General features: G+C 40.1%; 2 protein-coding genes, 1 long non-coding RNA gene and 3 other non-coding genes across 6 annotated transcripts; 2 read left to right on the top strand and 4 right to left on the bottom strand.

Annotated features, from left to right (window-relative positions):
- Positions 1-3,098: 3,098 nt before the first annotated feature.
- Positions 3,099-3,212, bottom strand: LOC112843379 (U5 spliceosomal RNA). Its single transcript, XR_003215710.1, has one exon. It is a non-coding gene; the product is annotated as a U5 spliceosomal RNA (small nuclear RNA).
- A 609-nt stretch (positions 3,213-3,821) lies between these two features.
- Positions 3,822-4,884, bottom strand: LOC102079604 (uncharacterized). The gene is made up of 2 exons (XR_270271.4): positions 4,528-4,884; positions 3,822-4,391 (listed from the first exon to the last, which is right to left on the bottom strand). It is a non-coding gene; the product is annotated as an uncharacterized LOC102079604 (long non-coding RNA).
- Positions 4,885-5,502: 618 nt separating this feature from the next.
- Positions 5,503-5,616, bottom strand: LOC112843378 (U5 spliceosomal RNA). Its single transcript, XR_003215709.1, has one exon. It is a non-coding gene; the product is annotated as a U5 spliceosomal RNA (small nuclear RNA).
- Positions 5,617-6,328: 712 nt separating this feature from the next.
- LOC112843381 (U5 spliceosomal RNA) lies at positions 6,329-6,442 on the bottom strand. Its single transcript, XR_003215712.1, has one exon. It is a non-coding gene; the product is annotated as a U5 spliceosomal RNA (small nuclear RNA).
- A 2,871-nt stretch (positions 6,443-9,313) lies between these two features.
- On the top strand, positions 9,314-15,162 carry LOC100692161 (neurexophilin-2). The gene is made up of 2 exons (XM_005478315.4): positions 9,314-9,572; positions 14,307-15,162. The coding sequence occupies exons 1-2, from the start codon at positions 9,495-9,497 to the stop codon at positions 15,129-15,131; spliced, it is 903 nt and encodes a 300-aa protein (XP_005478372.1). The 5' UTR covers positions 9,314-9,494; the 3' UTR covers positions 15,132-15,162.
- Positions 15,163-15,624: 462 nt separating this feature from the next.
- Positions 15,625-23,751, top strand: LOC100691894 (serine hydroxymethyltransferase, mitochondrial). The gene is made up of 12 exons (XM_003444857.5): positions 15,625-15,754; positions 16,759-16,977; positions 19,054-19,133; positions 19,666-19,866; positions 20,018-20,099; positions 20,206-20,328; positions 20,526-20,665; positions 20,795-20,957; positions 21,121-21,220; positions 21,628-21,783; positions 22,119-22,226; positions 22,476-23,751. The coding sequence occupies exons 1-12, from the start codon at positions 15,722-15,724 to the stop codon at positions 22,601-22,603; spliced, it is 1,533 nt and encodes a 510-aa protein (XP_003444905.2). The 5' UTR covers positions 15,625-15,721; the 3' UTR covers positions 22,604-23,751.
- The last annotated feature ends 1,404 nt before the right edge of the window (positions 23,752-25,155 follow it).

Below are 25,155 nucleotides of genomic sequence, written 5' to 3' on the forward strand. Positions count from 1 at the left end.
ATGTGTTACTTCCTCAGTTGGCTCCAGGATTTCGACTATAGCCTCTGTTAAATCCACTGATGCTAAGACACGCCCACAAAGATCCATCTGCGCACACTCTGCTCCTGTATCTCTTAGTTTAGCTTGTCAGTTTGTCAGTATTGGTAATTTGCCTCGCAGCACTGTCTACGCTAACCACAACATGACACCCTTCAGTAGCAGCTGTCACTATTCTGATGCATCCATTATTAGGGACAAAGAGCTCAACAGTAAATCTGCGTGGAGCCATACTCTGCCACTATTCAACAAATGTTGCAGCTGTTGCAAGACTTCTATAGGAGTGTGAACTCTTTGAGGAACCTTCATACTGAGCAATGCACTGATATGCTTGTGTATACCATATCCACCCTCTGACAATCCAAGACAGGTAGGAGTCAGCTGAGAACTTTCTCTTCCAATTATTAGTGTGCAACTCACAAAACTGCCTTCAGTGCTCCCAGGGTCCGCTTTCCTTTTCGTTTACACTCTGGTCCAGTTCTCTTGAGACTTTGTTCCTGAAGTGAATGCATGTGTGGAGCATGTAGTGAGGTGTGAGTTTGCATAATTATTTGTTCTCCACAAATGTGTATGGAAAAGGTCCATGCAAAGCATCATCAGAGATCCCGATATACTGTAGTGCCAAAAAGTGATTTCTGTATTTGGCAAAAATTGACTGAACAAATGTCAAACATATGGCTCATGAATTATATCACGTGATATATTTTGTGACGCAAACAACACTATTGTCACAAGGTAGAAACTGCAATCAGTTTGTGGCAACGTGACTTTTACATATCCTTTATTTACCCAGCTAAAAAGTCTCTTTGACATTAAAAATGTCTGGTTTTAGGAGAGATCCAGCCAATAGGCCAGCAGAAATCGCAAGAATTATAACATACTAGCTCTATAAAGATATGTTATAACCTAGATTCAATAATGATATTTGCATAACAGGTAATTTCCTTTGATGATAGATAGATGATACCTTCGTAAATCCCCGCTTGAGTACAGCCTATCTACCAGTGTAAGTAGCTATATGAGACGTAAAAACAAACAAACACGGGAAGTCACGTTTTGCACAAAACTGTGAATCCATCACCTCTGCTCACAGCTCACTTACAAACCCTGCATCAACATTAGTTCTAGTAAAATCTTTCCAGATGGCGCTCTCATTATTCCGCTGCCCCGCGTGCTGTGTGTGAAATCAGCAGAACGGTCACAGTCATTGAAAACTTCAGCTTTTACAGTATGAGTAGCAACCATGACTGTCCTCGGCTGAGGGATTCAAACTGCTCAAAAGCAGGAATAAAGGTCCGCACATCTGTAGCACTGTGCGTGTACACGCTCGCGCTCTTTTACGTCGCGCACTGTACAGTGTTTACATTGAACCTACAAACAGATTAAAATAAATGTACTCTCGTTAACTTGTGCTTATAAGGGAGAAGCCATTTAGTTCCGTTTGCCGTCCCCCTTCTTTGGATTTTATTGGTTGTTGGAAACCCGCTTCTATGCGCACTGCTGCCGACCAGCGGACGGATAGAAAAAGAAGTGGAGAGTTTGTTTTTTCTCTTCAGCTTTAACCTCCTGAGACTCGAACTCTTTCATGGCATGCATTTTTAATTTCTCTTTGCTATTTGCGCTGATTGGGACCTGATGAATGGAAAAACAAAGAATTATCTTTTCACCTGATGTAGTTTCTGAGAAAAATGATATCCACATATGAGGACATTCGTTTTAAATTTTGATAAGTCACAATTCAGTAATGACGTGCAAAACTCTTTATTTGGTGTCTGAACACAGCGGCATTTTTCCTGAGCACAAAAACAAAATGAGAAACAACAACTGTGCCCCTTTCAGCAATATGGCTTATTTGAAGTGCCGCTAACAGTTGCAGGAAGACGTATGTCTGTTACAAAGTTGAAAAAAAAAAAAAGAGTGGACAGTTTCCGGTACCTGGGGGTACACATAACTCAGGACCTGTCATGGTCCTGTCACATTAACAGACGAGATTTGCAAAGAGTGGTGCGCTCGGCCGGTCAGAGCTTCCTGACCTCCTGTCCATCTACACCAAGCGGTGCTAGAACAAAGCCAGGAAGATTATGATGGACCTCTCCCATCCCAACAATGGACTTTTCTCACTGTTGAGGTCTGGGAAGCGCTTCCGCTCCCTTAAGGCCAAAACAGAGAGAATGAGGAGGAGCTTCTTCCCCCAGGCTATTCGGGCCCTGAACCAGGTGTAGGACAGGACTGGACTCTCATACACACGTCACCGCACGCACCCTGTTATTTGCACGCTTCTTATAATTTCTCTCCTAAATCGTTATTTGCACATTCTTTTTTACTGTTAATTTTATCTTGTGCCTTTGTTTTATTGTTCTTCATTGTGTCATTGTTCTATTATGTGTTTTATCCTATTGTACAGTGTCCTTGGGTGTCTTGAAAGGCGCTTTATAAATAAAATTTTATTATTATAATTTATTATTTGTAATCGGCAGCACGGTGGCACGGTGGTTAGCACTGTTGCCGCACAGCAAGAAGGTCCTGAGTTCAATTCCACCATCAGGCCGGGGTCTTTCTGTGTGGAGTTTGCATGTTCTCCCCGTGTTTGCGTGGGTTCCCTCCGGGTACTCTGGCTTCCTCCCACCGTCCAAAGACATGCAGCTTGTGGGGATAGGTTAATTGGATAATCCAAATTGTCACTAGGTGTGAATGGTTGTCTGTCCTTGTGTGTTGGCCCTGCGACAGACTGGCGACCTGTCCAGGGTGTACCCCGCCTCTCGCCCTATGACAGCTGGGATAGGCGCCAGCGTCCCCCGCGACCCTGAAAAGGATAAGCGGACGGATGGATTATTTGTAATCATTACATTTTGTCATAATCTGTAAATCGGTAAACTCTCTACTGTCGTTTAATGACCGGGAATCGCACAGCAACACGCATTTCACCACATGTCGTACTGTGTGGTTATGTGTGCGACAAATAAAATATGAATTTGGTGCATTCCTCGCATATTAGCAGCCTGTTTCGGGCTTTGGAAATAAAATGCTAAAAAATAAGATCGTTATTTTTCACATGTAGAGAAAACCCCGCAAATGCAGGGCATCAAAAAATTGAGTAAAACTCTTGCTGTTCCTCTCCACGGAAATCTTTAGTAAAAGGCGAAAGATTTATACGATCTGAAGAGAAACAAGAGTGCTGACGTAAATGCGCCTGAGATAGTGGGCCCATTTCTCGCACTGGCTTAGTCACTTACGGTTTACTCAAAAAAAAACTTCTGAGTTTATCTTTGATACACAAAGATAAACCTTTACTATAAATATCCATAATACATGCACCAGAAAGTTATTGAGGGCGACAGATAAATGTGAAATACTTATTCTAAAGCTGCTTTGCGCGCATGGCATTGTGGGAATATGGAGACCCCGCCCCCTTTGTTTTGTTAAGCGTCTCAACGATGACCAAATGTCTGGTTTTTCCTTTAAAACATGAGGTGACTCTTGAATAAAAGAATCAATAGTCTCTGAATGGTGTAACATGGATTTATATGTTTATCTGAGTCTATTATGAAACTGCTGCTGAGTTTCAATAAAGTACAGTTTTATAAATAGAGAAGAACTGCCGTTGACATAACTTCCTGTATCACAGGGGCGTTTCTGGGGGGTGACCAACTGACTTATTTATTTGTACTTGTATGTTTTGTCAGTGCCCTTAGGACTATTGTGATGCTGATTCAAAGAAGGTCAGTAAATCTAAGGCAGATTAAAGCCCAAGTTAGGGATTCTTTAAGTGATTCCACAACTCACTGTTACTGTAACACATGACACTTTATTAAAGCGGATGAAACAGGAATACATGAAAACAGCACTGCAGGACAGTCAATCAGTGAACTTTATTATGAATGCAATGCAAGGGGCTTTACAAAATCAACTGTGTACAGTCAAAAGTGCCTGTCAGGTATGCTGGAATCATACACGTTACCATCAACAATATCATTGTGAATGTTAAATGAATGTCACTTAAAGAAAGTTTACAACGAGCAACATATACTGACAATAGCCATACACGGGTAAATGTGTTGTAAATGGAAATGCAGTAAACCTGCCTAGTATGACATTAAATATACGACACACTTACTACTTCATATATCTCACATCGTTTGTAACGAGCCACCGAAAGCACCACCGGGCACTGCTGACGTGAAGGTGCGGGGATACCCTCTGTGCGTGAGTGAAGGCAGCGACTCGGCTGAGCAGCTCCTGTCGAGGTTTGGTGAAGACCATACTTCTAACCCGGCCTGCTGACGAGGCGCAGGGGCATCTGGATTTATAACACGATATTCTAGTGTCGCCATCATCAGTTGTAGCCACTGAAAAGACTAGAAATGGGCATAATACATTAGATGTTGGCTAGCGCGCGGCTAACATTTACCATAAAGTAAAAGAGTTGAATGAGCTATTCAGCCTCGTGTAATTTCAGTTAAATCCAGGAGCGTCTTAGAGTCAATAACTTACCGTAAACATAAAAGAAATGCTAGTTTCCAGAAAAATAGCGGAGTTGCCGGCTGCTTCGCTGTCCCACTACGTGTTGTTATTTTGGTGACGCAACTTCCGTCGACAGTGGGATTCAGCGCTTCTATTGGGCCAGGGTCTACAGTGTCTATGTTCACCGTAGACTCCGGGCCAATGAAAAGACGTAACCGTCTACAGTCACCATAGACTTTGCTCTACCGTAGACACGGAGCAAGCGGGGCAGGGCTTTGTGTCGCCTCTGACAGACGGATACTTGCAAAGTATCAGTGTGTGTATTATGCCACATCATTGCTTTACTTAGTGTTTATCCTAGTGGCCACAGGGGTGCGTTACAGCTGACACAATGACAACTTAACCTTATGTCTAAGGCTCTCCCCTTAAACATTGAAAGAGAACCCCACTAATGCAAGGCATCATTATATTAAGTTAAACTGTTATTGTTCCTCTGCACAGAAATTTTTAGGAAGACGCGAAAGACCTATGCAATCTGAAGAGAAATAAAACTGCCAACAAAACCACGGCTAAGAGAATGACGCCATTTCTCGCAATCGTATGATCACTTAAAGTTAACTCACAAAAAAAATCAGAGTTTATCTTTGATACGCAAAGATAAATCTTTACTACAAATATCCCTAATACATGCACTACAAAGTTATTGGGGGTGACAAATAAATGTGAAACACTTAAAGCTGCTCTGCGGGCATTGTGGGAATATGGAGACCCCACCCCCTGTTCTTTTTAAACATTTCAACGGTGACCAAATGTCTGTTTTTTTCCTTTTAAAACATGATGTGACTCTTGAATAAAATAATCAACGGTCTCTGAATGGTGTAACATAGAGTCTATGTTTGTCTAAGTCTATCGTGAGCTTCTAGCGTTTCTGGGGACGGCCTTTGTCTAAATGACGTAAAACTCAAATCTCTGTTATAGTGCGAATTCCTTTTCACAAGAACAACAAGCCCCACTAACGCAGGGCATCAAAAAATTGAGTAAAACTCTTGTTGTTCCTCTCCACGGAAATCTTTAGTAAAAGGCGAAAGATTTATACGATCTGAAGAGAAACAAGAGTGCTGACGATAACACGGGGGAGGTAATGAGGCCATTTCTCGCACTGGCTTGGTCACTTACGGTTTACAAAAAAAATAAAAGAAAAAGTTGACTTTATCGTTAATACGCGAAGATAAACTTTTACTACAAATATCACCAGCACAAGCACTACAAACGTGTTGTGGAAGACAAGATACATGTGAACTACTTAGACTAACACTAACTGCTTTGCGCACATGGCATTGTGGGAATATGGAGACCCCGCCCCCTGCGCTTTGTTATACGCCTCAACGGTGAAAATTTATCTGGGTTTTCCTTTAAAACATGACGTGACTCTTGAATAAAATAATCAGCAGTCTCTGAATGGTGTAACACGAATTTCCATGTTTATCTTAATCTATCATGAAACTGGTGCCGAGTTTCAATAAAGTCCATATCGGAGGACTGGTAAATAAAGAAAGTCGGTAGCAAAGGGGCACTCGGGAGAATTTGAATTTACTTATTTATTTAAAAGGGACAGTGGAGTTTAACATAGTCCAAGTACAAAACATGAAACTGATGTAACGCACATAAGTTTGTAGCTATTGTTAATTTTCAACAATTGTCCCTTGATGGGATTACAATCAAAATAGATACATTTTACAATAAACATACATTTTCATAACTGACATTAAGTCACCGGGTTGAATAATGCAACAAGTTACGGATACTTGATTTTCTTTTTAACATGAAAAGGAACCCCACAAACGCAGGGCATCAAAAAATTGAGTAAAACTCTTGTTGTTCCTCTCCACGGAAATCTTTAGTAAAAGGCGAAAGATTTATACGATCTGAAGAGAAACAAGAGTGCTAAACAAAACACGGCTGAGATAGTGAGCCCATTTCTCCCACTGGTATGATCACCCACGGTTTACGCAAAAAAAACAACCCGAAACCCTGACTTTTTATTTGATGCACAAAGGTAAACTTTTACTACAGACATCACTAACATATGCACCACAAAGTTATTGTGGGTGACAGATAAATGTGAACTACTTATTCTAAAGTAGCGTTGGGCGCATGGCATTGTGGGAAATATGGACAAACGTTTTCTTACAGGGCAAGCAATAAGATCAACCTCTGAATTGTCCACTAGATGGCGGTATGATATCTCATTTTGACGGCATCCAAATTTTTAAGACATCTATGTTATCATCTACATGATCCTAACGCTAAACCTAACCTATAACCTATTTATTTATTTGTTTATTTAAAGTTGACCCTTCCAAGTCTTGACAATCAGAGCACACAGGAACATCACTGTAACAGACAGCATCAGAAATTTTTTTTTTCCAACATTTTTCCCCAAACCTTTTGCTTGTCTCTAAAACACAGGAGCAATGACTTAGATCTCACGTGGTCAGTGAGAGAAGGAATCTCTCATAGACATTATACTTCAAACAAAACAGCTACTTTAATCCTCGACACTTCAAAAAATATTACATATACATATTTTCTAGCAGGCATATACTGTATATATTTTTAAAAAGATAAAAACAGCCTATGTCACAAACTGTTTTGTGAAATCCTGTTTTGATGCCCTGAGTTCAACTCTTTGGCTTCCATCTTGGGTTTTTAAAACTGGACGTGATGATCTACAGAGATATAAAACTGACTGCATGCTCATTTTACATGCACGTGTGGCCATCATATGTCAAATCATGCTGCGCTGAACAACACTTGAGAACAGTGACTGTCACCATGAGCTCTCCGGCAAAGTTTTTATTCTGATCGATCAAATCAAATGTGAAGTCGGAACATTTTCTCATGGACTTCAATACAATCGAATTTCTTTTGCAACCAGTGAATTCGCCCCCTGCTGGCCGTTATAAAGAACGTAGATCAGGGTCCGAGTCATTTTGCATAGTGGGCCACATACAGTCCACTTTGAGCTAAAGTGGGCCGGACCATTAAAACTGCATGATCAATGTGTAAAATTACAGTTAGAAAATATTTTAAAAATTGTTAATTTACTTAAAAGTTTAACAATAACAGACTATGCTATAATTAAGATGATAAATAGCTGAGCATAGTTATTAATAGCATAGCTAAAAAACTTTTCGGTCATTCATTTAATCGTTTATCTGTAATTATTGCTTTGATGTAGAATGGAAGGTAGTGGGGGAGGGCCATCTTTATCAATAGAAAAAGCTGTACAAATTAATGAAATTGTAGTTAAAGTTTAAAAATGTATGCACTCCTTCACATTTTCTAAAGTTGGGCCAGATTCTTCACCTGGCCAAGTTTAGCCCCCGGGCCTTATGTTTGACACCCCTAAAGCTGATTTATTGTTTCATTGTTCAGACTTGGAGTCCTAAAACTACTAAGAACTGGCAGTTCTGGTTACACTGCCCCAAAGTCACTGGATTTTCAGTTAGATGCCTGTGGTTAACACAAACTTTATCTTCTACAAAATAAAATACATTGGTACAGTAAATCAGTAAATATCCACCCATCCATTTTCTTTCACTTATCTAGTAAGTAAATATCTCACTTGTAAAATTTCAGGTCATTAAAATGCTGATAGTTAGCAGTTTATTTCCTGTAAATGGATTTTGAGGAGAAAGAAAGAAAGAAAAAAGTGGCTTTAATTTGTGGAGAACATGTTGGTGAAAAACACATTTTACCTATGATGAGTTTTTATGTCATGCAAAACCTATTTGCTGCAATGATTCAAAAGCCTGTTGTGTGTGTGTGTGTGTGTGTGTGTGTGTGTGTGTGTGTGTGTGTTTTGTGAGCAATTGTAACTTCTTATCTTTGTCTACAAAACAAAAAGATACATGTAAAGGTCAGCTTAGGGACTATATTTAAAATACTTCAGAATGCTAATCCCCTTCACATTACCAAATTGTTTGCTGCCACAGAAACACTGAACCACATGTAAAAACTCACTAACTGTGAATATGACACAAACACCGGCTGTAGAAATGCCCTCACGGAAAGCAGTGGCTCGATCTTCATGTCTTACATTTTCTGTAATCCTACCTGCTTTAGTGAGATTTGTCAAATCACAAAATTACTTTAAACTAACTATTAAACCTAAGTTGATTTAACTCACACTCAAGGCAGCAAGCAACCATATGCTTTCAAAGTTAAAACAGTTTAAAATGCGGGTGCTCTTTCACACTCATCGTTATCCGTCAAGTGGAAGAACTAGTGTGGAGGTGCTCGAACAGATGGAGCGCGGTGGGTTTGTGCATTTATACAAAATCTAATTTTGGTTCTTTATTCAGTTTAGGTAGCTGGTTACTGCTCGCAGTGATTCTCTGGCTTAAAGTTTCACTGCGGCACTGAATCTCACCAGTTGTCAGTAATTTTTCACAATCCCCAGAGAGCGCCCTCGTCATTTCTGTCAGCCTCCCTGTGGCTATGCGGGGACAGGGAGGGCTGTCAAACTGTGCCTGCCCGAGAGCGCCTTTTCACGGGTTGATGAGTCATAATAAGGGCTGTCCAGGTGGTGAAAATGAGGCTGTGTGTGTGTGTGTGTGTGTGTGTGTGTGTGTGTGTGTGTGAACATTTACAGTACAAGAAATTTGTTCTCCTCTTATGGATGCTATACTTTACTATAAATTTTTGATCACGTCAAGTCAGTTGTATGTGTGTGTGTGTGTGTGTGTGTGTGTGTTTGTGTGTGTGTGTCTTGGGGGCTAGAGAGAGAAGGAAAAAACAGAGAGTAAGAGAGAGAGAGAACAGGAGTCAGTGGGAGGGAGAGGAGAGGCGAGCAGAGCGGAGCGTTCACTCCAGATCTTGGGGATTTTCGAGTCTCTCACTGCGGATTGTCTCCTCTTCTTTAGAAGTGAAAGTCGACTTTAACTCCGTTAATCACTCGGGCAGATTGCCTGTAACAAAGTCCCACTCTCTGGATGGAGAAAGGCTGCTGCAAAATGAGGGCTCTGTGTTTGAACTTTGCCATCACCTGTCTGTGGCTTCTTCCTTCATCAGTGAGTAGATTGCAGACAGCCTTTGCACCAAGTGCATGAAGAGTTTCTTCCATTCAGATTTCCTGTAAATGTGTATCATTGATTATTATTGATCAGTACCTTATAATCACATTTATCTGCTGCTTGATTTCTGCCACTCATTCTGAGATTACAGCACTGTTGCAGAATAAGACCTGGACTGTCAAAATGATCCCAAACGTCACTGTAGTTTTAAAATGTAACAAGTAACTTGCCATGGGATTTTAAGAAGTAGAAAATAGTTTTAATGACTTGGTAAAGACTTCATGGGATTTGCTGTTTTGAGAATATTGTGGGAAAAAAAATCAGAGACCTGTTCATTTTTAGAAACGAGAAACGGCGTCTTGCTCTGATGTGATTCGCTTTGTTACTTTCAAACTTAAGACCAAAGACGTTTTCATTGTGTGAAATTGTACTAGGACTTGATTAAAGTGGAATCTTTTGTTAGATAAAGTTCAGGAAAGATGAATATATATGCCGCTATCACATTTTCAAATTGTTCCAGTCCCATGGTGTCTAATTCTCTTTCAAGCGTAGTTGTCATTTAATCTGCTCCCCTGTCTTTAATTCAAGTTTCTCATGCTGCACAAGCAGCCGACTGCATCATCTGCATCTCTGGTATTTAAGATGTCAAGTGAAAACCCTCAAAGCAACCTCATTTTGTGCTTTATTACTTGAACTAAATGAGTGCACGGGCTTTGTCAGTCTGAAGAAGTTTCATCACCCTGGGGCTTAAAAACATTCTTTTTCTTTTTTTCTTCTTGGTTAAGTCGTAAAAAAAAACCAAAAACTGACACATTAAGGATCTTTTTAGCCAGTGGCAAGAATTCTATCTCTCTGTCCTTAAAACAAGCAAACACTCCTCCCAGGCTTTTCAGTTTTTACTTTTTTTTTGCTTCTGCAGGTACTTTTACACACGTGTTGTGCTTGTATCCCCTCCACTGCTGTTGCTCAGTTGCAGTCACTGTGCTGGCATCTTGACACTGAGCCGGTGACATTGCTGTCACACTATGGGCTCCAATTAGGGTAGGTGAGAACAGCACGTAGCTGGAGCTTTGGGTTTGTAACAATAGGCACAGCTGGAGCTCACTTGGTTAGGGGAGGAAGGCAGAGATTGGCACACAGGGATGAGGTGGTTAGGGGAGGGGGAGATGAATCCCGCTTGTTTGAGTAAAATAATGATATCCTGGGAGCTGTTTATTCAGAAATCTAGGTGAGATTAGCCCTAAACCTCCATCTGCCTCTGACACATTATGGCAAAAACAGAAATCAAGTCCTAAACAATGAATGTGCACAACTTTGTGCACAACTCGTGTCCCTAGAGGCGTAAAAAAATCTTGTCCCATCTCCCACAGAGCATCCACCATTACACCCAAGCTAAAGTGAGTGTTTATATAAAACGAAAAGTGTCCAATTAGTTTTTATCCTAAACTCATTGTGCAAAATTGGTGTTATATACTTTTTGTATATACAGTTCGCATATTGCGACGTAGCTCCACACGTCAGCCGTGCAGAGCAAATGTGTTACATAAACATCACTTGATTTATTGGGATTTGTGTATTTTAATAGACACAACAGCAGGTGGTCGCCTGGCTTATGATAAGCTGCTTCATCAGTATGAAGACGTATTTAGTTTTCATGGTCACACTCTTATATTTTTGGAGTGCTATTTCTTTTTTAAACCCAAGAGGGACATTCAAGTGGAGTTAATTACCGTATTTCTCTGTGTTAATGATGTCTTCAGTTCTGCGTGAGCTGTGCATGAAATGTGGCGCTATCACAGAAGCCAAAATATTTAACATTAAAGCAATTAGTGGCAACAGATTGGTTTTTAGTTCCTGTAAAATATATTTGGAGTGTTTCTCCGGTACAGTGGAGTTAACACTGTAAAAGGCAGCTTAATGTATCATTTTGATGTGGTGTTTTTTTCATGTAATCTGCAGGGTGTTCAACCATACTGTTTCGTCTGATTTGACTTCAGGGGAAAGGCCAGGGAGCGTAGATACCTTTGTACAATCTGTTTCCCGAAAAAGGGACAAAATAGGACAGTAGAAGGAAGGAGGACAATGTGGGTGGAAGTGATGAATACAACGAACAAAACGTGAAGTCGTAAGCTCTTACCTAACAAGATGCATTCAGGTGAAAGCTTAATCCCTTTTTCATTTCAAGAAGCTGTCCAAATCAATCCAAGATTAGAAGCTGGGATATTTAAGGTAATGAAGAGGAGGAGGAGGAAAAAGGTGAAAGATTTTTTAGTCTTTTTGAGACCACTGAGACATATTTGGCACAGAAGGAGCTCAATATGGAAATGTGCCTGAAACAGTTGCATATTTTTCATATTTTCATACATTTATTATTTTATTGATTCGTCAGCAGCCACGTTTCTCTCTATCTCAAGCATATTGATTAATCAGCCTATAGACGGTCCATTACCAAGGTCGTGCAGAAACGAGGATTGAAAGTTTTAAAGGGGGAGTGAGAGAGGGCGAACGGACGGGCAAATTAAAACGTGTTAATGGCAGCAAGAACGGGACTGTGTTTGTTTGTGGTGTGGGTGTGTGCATGTTCCTCATTACTGTAGTCCTTGCCTGAAGGAGATAACCTATCGATCACAGTCAATTTCAAGACATTCTCAGTGCGAGGGCCCGCAACAGTGAAGAATAATTATTTAAATCGATTATGTGCTGCCTTATTGTGCAGCTACAGTCAAGCTGTCCTTCCTTTGTGGTCATCCAGGTGGTCAAGGGCAGTTTTGCTCTTCGCCTTTCTTGTCACTTTCTACAGTCCAACAACAAAATCCTGTGACTTTTCTCCTATTTAATGGCGACAATGTTGACAACCCCAGAGTTGTTTTGGGTTACAGTCGATATGATAAAGTTCTTCTAGTTGTCTATGAGCATTGGTGGATATGAGTTTCATTTGGTGCTTTTAAGAGTTGTTTTATTAGTATAACAAAACACAGATTTTAGCATTCAGCCACTTTCGGTTCGATTTTAGGATTTTGAAATATCAATATCTACGCCAGTATCAAAAAGCTAGATGAAATTGTACATGTTGTGCTTACTGAATTCAAAACAAATAAATTAATTAAAAAAAAAACAAGGCAACGTGTCTTTTCACTACTTGGCAAATTGGCCAATTACAACACAAATTTGGGGGATTTTTTTCCTAACAGGGACTGTTTCTTCAGTTAAAACAATCTACAAAATGTTATATTCTGTAGTGTTTATGGAAAAATGGTGTGCAAAAGCACAACACCGTGGCCAAATTCCATTTGTCTCCATTGTTTTGAAACTGCACCAGAGATCTCAAAAACTGGCATCTCAGTGTTTAATGCAAAGTAAAACGCAAGACCTATGTATAATTAGTTACCCCTGTGGATACACAGTTGTGGTGAGATGTTTACACTCATCATGGGCATGAATGTCATGGTAATGTGGGGCTTGTAATGATTTCTTTGAACTGTTCTTTTTCCAGGGTGGAACGATCGTACAGCAAAAATCTTTAATGATTAAGAAAAATAAATAACTATGTAAACAAGTTTTAATTTATTTTGGACAACAAGCTTCTAGCATAATTCTGGCTGGATATTTGACCAATCTTCATTTAAACAAGGTCGTTTAGTGGCATGGAGCTTTTAAGCAGGGTCTACACATTTTAAAGAGGACTGAGGTTGTGGCTTTGGCACGGCCATTCCAGAAACTTAATGGGCCATTTCTAAACAACTACAAATTTGAGGATAATCGGTTTAAACAACTAAATGTAAGAAAAGTTATTAGGATGTGTTACCACTTTGTCAAAGTCTGAAAGAACACCCAAGCTCTCCCCTCAGATGAGACGAAATTGGTTAGGATGTTCAGGAATAACCAGGTAACCACCACGGTTCAAGCCTGCTGAAAACTGTTCACACAGTGGCTTCTGGAGAAATTTTTAATGGTCTATGAGGCAAAGATTGAGCTGTGTGGCCACAATGGCAAGAGGTTGTTGGAGGAGTAAGGGCAAAGCTTTCAAATTTAAGAACACTGTACCTGTTGTCAAGCATGGTGGTGGTCACATCCTGCTCTGGGTCTGTTCTGCTCCCATTGGTACTGGTATATTGCACAAAGTAGATGGAATGTTGACGAAGGAGGGCTATCTCCGAATACTTCAACTTCACCTCAAATCAACAGCTTGGACACAACTGCATGTCCCAGTTGGACAATGATTTCAAACATCTCAAAAACATGATAAAGCAGTCTAACAATAAGCTTCTGGAATGGCATTCCCAAAGTGCAGATCTCAATCCTATTGAAAAGTTGTGGACTATGCTTAAAAGAAGCCAAGTAGAGTGGTCAAATATCCTGCAGGAATGATGCCAGAAGCATGTTGGTGGCTACCAAAAGTGTTTGGTCTAGGTGAAACTTACTAAGACATTTAACCAAATGTTAGTGGGGTTTATGTATGCTTTTGAGCTTGTGTGGATTAGTTAAAATCCAAAACATTTCAGACTTGTGAAGCTAATTCTTGTTTTATTTTTTAAGTCATTAAATATGTATGTTGTACAATCCCTGGAAAAAGAACTGTTCACTAAAACCCCAAAGCCCCATGACATTTATGCCCATGGTGACTGTTAACTTCTGAGCACAGCTGTATGCAAGCTGACAAATAAGCTTATCTTGTAACAATGGACGAAGAACATTTTCAAAATTCACTATTTTATACGTTTTTTTCCACAGGTCCAAGAGATATCCAAGAAACTGGAATTTCAAAGCCAAGAGTGGGGTGAGGAGGAAGGAGGAAGAGAAGGTGCTGGTGGAGCAGCACTGAAAGTTAAACATATCTCCAAAGATTTACAGATCATCTCCACCAAACATAAAACACCTGCTTATGGCTCGCTTGGCCCATACGGTTGGCCTCAGAACGTCTCACAAGCCCTGGATCAGTATCTGTATCGTCCTCCTCCCAAATCCAAACCTCCAGCTAAAACTTCCCCAAAGGCCAAAAAGATCCTGGGCTGGGGGGATTTTTACTTTAACGTGAAAACAGTGAAATTCAGCCTCTTGGTGACAGGGAAGATTGTGGATCACATCAATGGGACATTCAGCGTCTACTTCCGTCACAACTCATCCCGACTGGGGAACATATCCGTCAGCATCGTTCCACCCTCCAAAGCTGTGGGATGGGAGGTTCTTGATCCTGCAGCTCAGAGTGTTCACACTAAAAACTCAGTACTGCTCCCAGATCTGATATCCCAGTTGCCAAGCCCTCCTCAATCCACCAGCTCCACTCCTCCCGAACAGCAGAAGCAGCAGCAGGACATGATGATGGTGACTGAACTCAACTGCCGGATCGAGTACCAGAGAACCAACCGGTCCAAGAAGACCAAGCCCTGCATGTACGACCCAGGCCAGACATGCTACTCAGAAAACACCCAGTCCCAGGCAGCCTGGATCTGTGCCAAACCATTTAAGGTTATATGCATCTTCATCGCCTTCACTGGCACGGATTACAGACTGGTGCAGAAAGTTTGCCCTGAGCAGAACCAGCAGCACTTCGGGTGACAAATTCTGAGATATGACACACTGACTTCTCACTCGTCCTTCAAACATCCTTCAGAATCATATGTTCAGTTTTCCAAACACCTTCAACATAAAGATACATCATCAGCCTGTCAGTGAACGCAGATTGAGCCAAAACTTGTGTTGTCTTTTTTAAGGATGTAAGTTTTGTGTAAGCTTTGCGTTGTCTGAAAGCACACTCATTAAAACATTAATGCTGTTTTTGACTTTGTGTTTAAAACCTTTGCATCACCTGTATTTGACCTGTATTTTTTATTTTTTTTACTTGAAAATCAAAGATAATATTGTATATATATCTATGTTTAAGGACAGAATAAGATGTAGGTTTTCTTTTAAAGCACAGACTGACTTCAGCTGATGTTTTTACTATGAAATTGTTTCTATGCCTGTTCGTTTTATGGAAGTTTCCTATTCAAAGAACTTACAGAGCGAGATGAAAGGGATTATTTACTGTAGTCATTTTTATCAGTGACACAAAGTACACGTCCGGTATCTGGCTACGTCCAGTACTGATTTTACTTTCACCCTTTGCACCTGGGAAGTTTTCTGTTTTTCCCTCAGCTGTTGCAGACATGCTTTCTCTGACGTTACGGCAAAGATTACAGGTGAGTACGTTTTGTCTAATAATTTATTTGGCATTTTTAAATTACGTGCACTTATATCTGCTTCAGAAGACCCTTTTTCTGCATGTAAGAGTACTTGTAAATAAGTCACTTATAACTGTAAGTAGGCCAGCTTGTCACTAAAAGTCAACCCTGATAAAAATGTCTGGTTTGAAGATTTTTTCTTTGTATTTTTCAGTCCAAAAGAGAAACACACACTGCTGTCCCAGTTTATTTCTTTCTTTATTTTGCTGAAAGAAAGTTAACTGCACAGTCTGCACTTTATGCAAGACTTATTATACTCAAGGCTTAGAAAACACAGCGAATACAAAAGATGAAAGGAGACTTACTTTAACATATATTTATGCTTCAACAGTAATCTGTCTATTAGGCCAAAGTAACACATAGTTGCATAACTATCATGCAGGCACAAGCTGGTTTCAACAAACAAGACCCTGATAACTAAGCCCCTCCATGTCTGACCAGCCCACATGCAGTACATTTTTCAAGTCCAAGGTTTTCCATAACTGCTCCACTGAATAACACATTTGTTTTTTTGTTTTTTTTTCACAGCCTTTCATTTAATGGATTGTTTAGAACATCAAAAGCCACATTATTCTAACTCCCTTGTTTACAAACCCCAAGTGCAAAGTATTATCATTTTGAGTGATGAAAGTATTTTTGCACACGCTTACTCTTCATCAGGGTTTCAAAAGACACCAAAGGATGAAAAAGAACCCCCCACCAGAAACTTTTTTTTACACTCTGCAGAGCATTTAAAGCACAACGGAGAGTTGCATCGCACCCCATGACTTGGTATTTGTGCCTTCAAGAGGTTTTTATTAACTTCTCTGAGCAATTGAGAACAGTAGGTTGCAAGAAATGTAACACGGTCGCCCCAGGGTACTTACTAGTGAACAGCTTTGCAATCATTATTCAAAAAGTGTGCATTTATTCAGTGACTGAAATCATTCCTGTGTGTTCATCCACTACCCCCCACGCTGCAGCCCCTTTTTCTCAGTGCTTCAGCATGTTTGGGCCGACAGCGGCAGATGACTGCAAAATCTTGCAGAAGACACTTTAGCAGCAGCAGCAGCAGCAGCAGCAGCAGCAGCGATGGGTGGACAGGGCAGGAGATCCTGGCTCAGGATGACCCAGAGATGTGGAGACTCCTGCAGCAGGAGAAGGACAGGCAGTGTCGGGGACTGGAGCTCATCGCATCAGAGGTCAGACCCCATTTAGATGAAAGAGAAGAAAATGTGATCAAAGTGCCATAAGGAGATTAAATAAAAGAGGAAAAACATGAAAGCTAAATCTTCAGTAAATCTTGATTGGAAAAACAACACGTTATATTTATGATTCCCCTCAGCAGGCTGCTGCTGAGGGGAATCAAAAGTGGCTGTTTAAATGTTTGCTCTGTGTATTACGTCACACATAATCTCTGTGCAAAATTAGTTCTGGAAAAAGAGGTGTGTTTTGACACGTAAACTGTGCTGCTCATTGTTAAATTACAGTAAAATAAAAGAAACTAGAATTGCCGGCACTAAACTGTCATTTCACAGCGTACCTGCTGTAATCTGTAATGACGGTTTCAAGTGCAAGTCTTATGGAAATGTGCTGTTCACTGTAAAATACAAGCTTTACAGTGAAATACTGTCATAAAATTGTTATGTAACTTGTTGCTATTCTATTCCTAGAAACACATTCATAAGAATCCTGGTGAGTTAAAAATTTCAAAACACCCAGAAAATCACTCACTGCTAGAGTTTCGGTCATGGTGGCTCAATAACCACATCACACGTGCACAGCCAGCAATCAAAATATAACTTACTGATATGAACTAAAATATTAACAGTCCTGTGTGTATTTATGTTCAACAAAGACAAAAAAAAATAGTGATGATGATCGACTTTACCTCAAAGGCACCGGCATTTACAGAGTTCAAAGAGCACTACAGTCATATGCAAATTTCCTGTATTTTTAAAGCTTTTTTTTATACAGTGAACAATATTTTAAAAATAAGAATTTTAATTTTCCTCCTACTTGCTTGTTCCATAGATGATGTCAGTCAAAAATAAATACCAGGGTAATGAGTCTACAGGCTTACATTTCACGTTAAGACCTTAGTTTTTGGTCAGCCAGGATAAAAATCTGTTTTGCGACACAAAATTCATGAAAGAGCTGCAGACTCCACAGACTTACAGTGCAATACTCCACTGAGTTTGGGCTGAAAGATGTTTTGTTCTTCACAGAGGAGCACATTTGTCAGCAGTGAAATCTCAAGTCATCAGAGTTGTAGTTTCCAGAATTTTACTGTTTTCTTCAGCGTTCACTGAGCTTTCCGATGCACCCCACCAACTCCTTTTAAGTCAGTGATTTTGTCTAAGTGGAAGCTGTGGGAAAAGACGGGAGCTTTTATTCTTTTATTCTCCACCAATTATGCATCCACAGCACTATCACTCACGATGACATCTGAAAGGTTTTCATCTTCTTTTACATGTGCTATCAGTCATTTGCCGCTCTGAGCCAACTCCCAGAGGAGAGACCCTGCTTTTTTTTTCATCTTCAGGAACATAGTCAAATGATCCCATTAGGTTCCCCCCACTGATTTCTTCCACTGATCCCCACGTTTAAAGCTGAGACAGAGAAGGAGGAGCGATCGTGTATGTGTGTGTTTGTGTGTGTCAAGATAGTGTTTCAAAATGTCATGGAAAGAGATTTATGTCACTTGGGGGACTAGTTTTAAACCCCACTGGAATGATTGAGGGATCCCTGAACAGTGACAGGTTTAGTAAAATAACAACCCAGAGGAGGCGGCTGAGGAGGACAGAGAAAGAGAAAGCGAGAGACAGTGAGAGAAGATAAGCTGAAATGTGAGTGGGAGAAAAAAAGACTGAGACAGGGAAATAAATTCATTTACATTCATTTCCTTTTTCCGCAGCTCCATCTCTTTTCTGACATTTGACACCGTGCTGAACTTTGCAAGGATTCAGTACTAGTTAGATTCTTCTATATTCAGCCCTCAACATCACTATAGTACCTCTAATGCGCTCAGATTTCTTTAAATAATCAAATATGGCTCATTTGTAGCCTATACAAAAGGCTGTTAAAAGCATCGGCTCCATTTTTGTTGAAATAAGTATTTGCAAAACACCCTGGCAGGGTATTCAGTCGTCCTACTGAAGATAAATAAAAGCTATATTTGGTTAAAAAACAGGTTATATTTGGTGACAGACTTCTGAAAATATAAGTATTATAAAAATTTACAGCAGGTTTTGATGCTTTTTTGTTTGTCCTGCCAGAACTTCTGCAGTCGTGCAGCTTTGGAGGCACAGGGCTCCTGTCTGAACAACAAATACTCTGAGGGATACCCAGGACAAAGGTAGTAAGGATCACTTACTTTAAACATATATTTAGTCATTAAAACTATTTTCAGAAGCCAGCACTTGAAGCTTATAAAATTTCATTTAAAGGCAAATGGGCTTTAAAACAAGAAGGTTTGCATTTCTTTCCCCAGCATAATTCAGGGCTGTTCACAAAGCATATAGCAATATAACCCAGCTCAACACAATTTAAAATTACCCTAAACCAAAAGTGCACAAAGTATATTAAAGGACAGTGACATGATATAGAGTGATATGACAGCATACGGTGCAATACAGTCTGTTGAATATGATATGATTTAATGCAAAAGAAATGATATGATTCTATACGATGTAATAAAATCTGATGTGACACACAACAGTTATCAGTGTTATACATAATAAGGATATATAAGGGTACTGCATGATTCAGTACACATGATTTGTTGCAGAATTATACAGTTATGGTACAATATGATTAAATACAATATGAAGTGCATGCATTACAATGATATGGGATGATTCTATGTTTCTATTTTTTGTCTTTGTCAGATACTACGGAGGTGCAGAGATTGTCGACCAGATTGAGCTGCTGTGTCAGAAGCGAGCGCTCTCAGTCTTTGGTCTGGATCCCAGTCTGTGGGGCGTTAATGTTCAGCCATACTCTGGATCCCCTGCTAACTTTGCAGCCTACACCTCTGTGCTGCAGCCTCATGACCGCATCATGGGCCTGGATCTGCCTGACGGGGGACAGTGAGTCAATATGTTAAAGTTCATTCATGCTAGACATGTTCAAGCAGAGGCTATTTCCATTCCCAAGGAGCTTTTTGTCCACCCTGCACCTGCTCTTCTTCTGCACACGTGCGCTCTGTTATAAATCTGTATTTTGTCTTTCACATTTCAGCCTTACCCACGGCTACATGTCAGACAACAAAAGAGTCTCAGCCACCTCTATTTACTTTGAATCGATGCCTTACAAACTGGAAGTAAGTAGTTTGCAAACAGAATTAAGGTTTCAAACCTGTGATCCATTTAAAGACATAAGAAAGTGTAAGCAGTTCTTTCTACCCCCTGCTCCTGCATCCCCCTCAGCCCCAAACAGGTCTCATAGATTATGACCAGCTGGAGAAGACTGCTCGCCTTTTCAGACCCAGACTTATCATAGCAGGAACCAGCGCCTACGCTCGTCTCATCGACTACTCTCGCATGAAGAAGGTGCTTCATTTAATAACGTTTATGAGAAGGTGTCTCAGAAACTTCCAACAACTGTTAACTCTACCACACATCAGATTACTGAGTTACTGAAGCACGATGAGATACTTGGAAATTTAAATAAAAGCTGAGAAAGTAGTTTGTATAATCAAACAGGATTTCACGTTTGTGGGATTCGTGTTGATCTGTGTGTCTTTTAGTTGTGTGTGGAGCTGAACGCCTACCTGCTGGCAGATATGGCTCATATTAGTGGCCTGGTGGCTGCAGGAGCTGTTCCCTCTCCTTTTGAGCACGCTGACCTTGTGACTTCCACCACCCATAAGTCCCTGCGTGGAGCAAGGTTAGGATCTGAGCCCTAATATGAATTAATTTTAATAGGTGTGTTGATAGTTGCCTATTCAGATAACAGCTTTATACATGTGGTTCTGCACATATCCAGCTAAGCACGTTTGGTGTCCTTTCTCTGCAGGGCTGGCCTGATCTTCTACCGGAAAGGTGTGAGGTCCGTGGATAAGAAAGGCAGGGAAGTCCTCTATGACCTCCAGGACAGGGTGAACTTTGCTGTGTTTCCATCACTTCAGGGAGGACCTCACAACCATGCCATTGCTGGGGTGGCTGTCACCCTCAAACAGGTCAAGATGTGTATTTTAATCTTTAATGTTCAATAATAGCCCACAAATTCAATTAAAAGAGGAAATCCTCAGACAGAACATCAGCGTAGGTCAAGTAGGTCTGGATTTGGAGTATCTGAATACAATCTTTCTCTCTCACACGACATGATTTCTGCTTCTGCAGGCTTCCACTCCCATGTTCAAGAGATACATCCATCAAGTGCTGCTGAACGCCAAAGCCATGGCCAACGCTTTGCTTAAGAAAGGCTACACCTTGGTGTCAGGTGCTGAGTGAGTCTTTGATGTTGAAATCGTATATTTTTGCATTAAAAACATATTATTTCATACAAATTAAAATAACGTCAAATGCTTTTGTTTTCTTTCCCTGACTATGAAATTAGACTCAGCATTTAAACGAGCAGTGCATTTCTGCCTCTCCAGTGCCTGATGCAATTGCTTTTGGATCACTTTGCATTTGCTTCAGCCTCATTTGCATTCTGTTTTTATAACTTTGGAAAAGTTCACTTAAGCTTCACTTGACAGTTGAATGGAAAAAAAACAGTAAGTAATATTTTACGGTAGCAGCTACACGTCTCCTCATTGTCTCCAGGAAAGACTTGATGAGAATTTCGCCATCAGAAGCATTTCCTCAAATACAGATCCTATAGATCTCTCCTCTTCCTTCTCTCAGGTGGAACAGACAACCACCTGGTTTTGGTTGATCTTCGACCTCGTGGTATGGATGGTGCTCGAGCTGAGAGGGTCCTAGAGCTGGTGTCAATCACGGCCAACAAGAACACCTGTCCTGGAGATAAAAGCGCCCTCACTCCTGGAGGACTTCGACTTGGTACTCGCTTTAATAGAAGTGCAGCTTGTGCAGAAAGTGTTGCAAAATTTAGTAATCTAGGAAAGAGTTACAGGAGTGGAGCTTCTTTGGACAGAAACTGTCAGCCACTCTGTCTTTCTGCCCGTATGGCAGCGGACCCTTTCTTCTCACTCGGAGTGTCTGACTCTGTGATGTGTCTGTGTTTCCTGCTACATGTCACTGTATCTGTAGTTCTTATCGCTGGACCATCATTCAGTATGTCACCATGTACCTCAAACCAACCCTCTCTTTATGAACTATTGACAACAATCAAACCAATTAATCTAATGATTGTTTTATCTGTCACTTTCTTACAGGAGCTCCAGCTCTGACCTCTCGACAGTTTAAGGAGGCAGATTTTGAAAAAGTTGTGGACTTGATTGATGAAGGGATTCAGATTGCACTGGACGTGAAGAAGAAGACCGGTGAGGGAACTTCGTCTAAACCTGTGATTCATCCAGTGGGAGTGGTGGTGTTTGGGGTTTTGTGTACAGCAGATTCACCATGCTGACATGTTGTTTGCTTACATAGATTACTAATGCTCGAATATGTGTTCAGCATTCATTATTTCGCTTGCAGCTAAGGACTGTGCATTATTTATTAGCTGTGAGGAGGGTTCAGGAAACAAGCAAAAAGAAAAAGGGCAATTTTTTTGCCGTTCTGTCTCCAAACAGGAAACCTGGCTAGCTTCAAGTCATTTCTGCTGGAGGACCCAGATACAGTGTCACACATCGCAGAGCTCCGCCAGCGGGTGGAGCTATTCGCCAGGCCCTTCCCCATGCCGGGATTTACTGACCATTAGAAAAAAACTCAGACAAACAAGCTGTAATGCACAGTGTTAGGTTTTGCTTTGTTTTTTAGACATACATTTAATGCTGCTTTGGTAACAAACATCAGTTTAAATTGATCAGAGTGCAGCAATACAGCATGACATTTCCACATTAACTGGAAGCATTAAAATTACCAGCTGAGCTGAAAAAATGTAACACAGTAACAGATAGTGATATGGATAGAAATGCCAGGTAAATGCATTAAAAACAAATGATAAAAGTCACAACTCATTAAAAAATGACTCTAAAGAGGTTTAAAAAAAAGCAACTCAGCTTCTCAGCTCAGCTCCAAGAGGCTTCTTCAGTTCTAACTCTGCATTTCTAAGCAACATGTAAACATTCATTATGTATAACATTGTACTAATGCAGACATTTAAAATGTCTTCATAGGAGAAGGCGAATGTTTTAAAAGTTAATGTAAACTACTGCAGTGTTCTTATAGAGTGGTATAAATAACTACTACATACACTGCAGTTTATAACTAATCTGTGCTAAGTTACAGCGAAGTGGATACTATTAACTTCTGTTTCATTGTATCAGCGATCAATTTAGTGGAACAATTTACTATATACATTGACTAAAGGATCTAAAGTGATTTGATTTGTTACTAGCTTGCAGTGATAGGTGGATAGTAGTGATTATATTCATAAAAAATGGTATTCAATATGACTAGAGTGTAAATGTTACACAGCAATGGACCTATATTGTGAGTTAACAGCACTCTGGAATTTGCTTTCGCCTTCTTGTCACTGTTGTTTGCTGCCCAAAGACAAGAAGGACCCTTATGTGTTTTCAGGTATTTTTGGCATTTGGTTGCTAAGTCTGCTTAAGAGCTCTTACTGACTTCAGGCTTTGTCCTGCACTCTGGGAAGCTTGCAGCAGCTGTGTTGGGAGTTGAGCACAGGTTCAGTTTACATCCACAGATCCACTAACACAAATAGAAAACAGTAAAGTAGCACAGGCGTTTCAAAACAAGGCTTCAGATTTGTGTGTATGTGTGTGTGTCTAATGTATTAGTAGCTTTTGTAGTTTTACTTTGACTTCTATAGAAATCATTTCTGAGGAATGTATAACATGAATATGCATCTTTTAAACTGCAATAAAACTGATGCTGAATGTTTACATGTTGAATTTTCTAATGTTTTTTTTTGCATGCATTTTTTTTACCTGCTGCTGAGTTGCATGTCATCGAGTGGTTGATGATTTATGTGTGTTATCCCAAGAGGGAGGAGCATCTTCAGATTCTGTAAACACTGATCCATGTTAAGCTGCTGGAATTTCCTCTGCTCATGTCCTCTCATTGTTTACTTCTGGGAATAGTCAAGAAAAAGAAAATAAAAACTAGTCTCCAAACAGTGTCCGTGGATCACAGCTTCAGGTTCACAAAAGGAAAAAAACAACTTTGGATCATTTGATTTGTTTTCGTTGTACTGCAGATGTCTGAATTGTTCGGTTTGACTTCCTCTCTCAGTTGGACACTGATATTGTTTTCTATTGAATAAGGTATTTCATGATATGATCATTAAAACCACGTTCGCTCTCTGAAGGACGAGTAAAGTGGACCTTTGGTGCTTTTTACATTTTCTGTTATATACAGTTGGGTCCAAAATTTGATGGAGAAACACAAAATTTTCATAGTTTTGTCTCCGTAAACCACAACTGAGCAAATTATGGTTTGATGTGCAGTTAAGACTTTCAGCTAAATAACAGAAGTATCGCATTAGCATGCGACTATTTTTATAGAACATTACAGCCCATTTTCTGAAGCTCAAAAGTACTAGGACAAACTAACATAATTTTAAATATAAGAATTGTTTTATATATTGGGATGAAAATCTTTTGCAGTCAGTGACTGCATGAAGTCTTGAAGCCGACATCACAGAATACTGTGTTTTCTCCCTTGAGATGCTCTCCTACGTGTTTACTGCAGCTGCCTTCAACAACTGCTAGTTTGAGGGTTTCTCTGCCTTCAGCTTTGTCTTCAGGTGACTGACTTGGTCATTGAAGAATATCCCATTTATTTGTTTTGCGAAACCTGTGCAGCTTCTTGCTTTGGATCATTATCCATTTGCACTGTGAAGTGCTGTGCCATCAGTTTTGCAGCACTTGAGCAGCAACTGCCTCAGCCATCATCCACTTTCATTGTCTTTCAGGTTTTTTAAGTATTGCTCATTCCTTCTTTTTGTTTTTTGTTATCTGTTACTGAGGGCCTCCATCACTCACACTTGACCTCTCTGAGCCTCATTTTTAAAGCTGTGAAAAGTGAAAAGTTATAAAATACAAATTCACCTCTTTGAATCAACTCTAGATATTATTTCTGCTTCATTTGAGACAGTGGGAACAAAGAACTCCAGTTTAAGGATGGATCAGTCACCTGATCCAGACTTAACTATAAACTTTATCAAAAAAGAAAGTTATTGAAACCTAACTGGTCCTTTGTGAAAAAAAATTCATTACTTTCCAAACCTAACAACTTGTTTTGCCAGTCTTGTGAGCAAGAACTGCAATCAGGTGTTTGCTACAA

Source organism: Oreochromis niloticus, linkage group LG20 (assembly GCF_001858045.2).
Source record: "Oreochromis niloticus isolate F11D_XX linkage group LG20, O_niloticus_UMD_NMBU, whole genome shotgun sequence".
NCBI lineage: Eukaryota > Metazoa > Chordata > Actinopteri > Cichliformes > Cichlidae > Oreochromis > Oreochromis niloticus.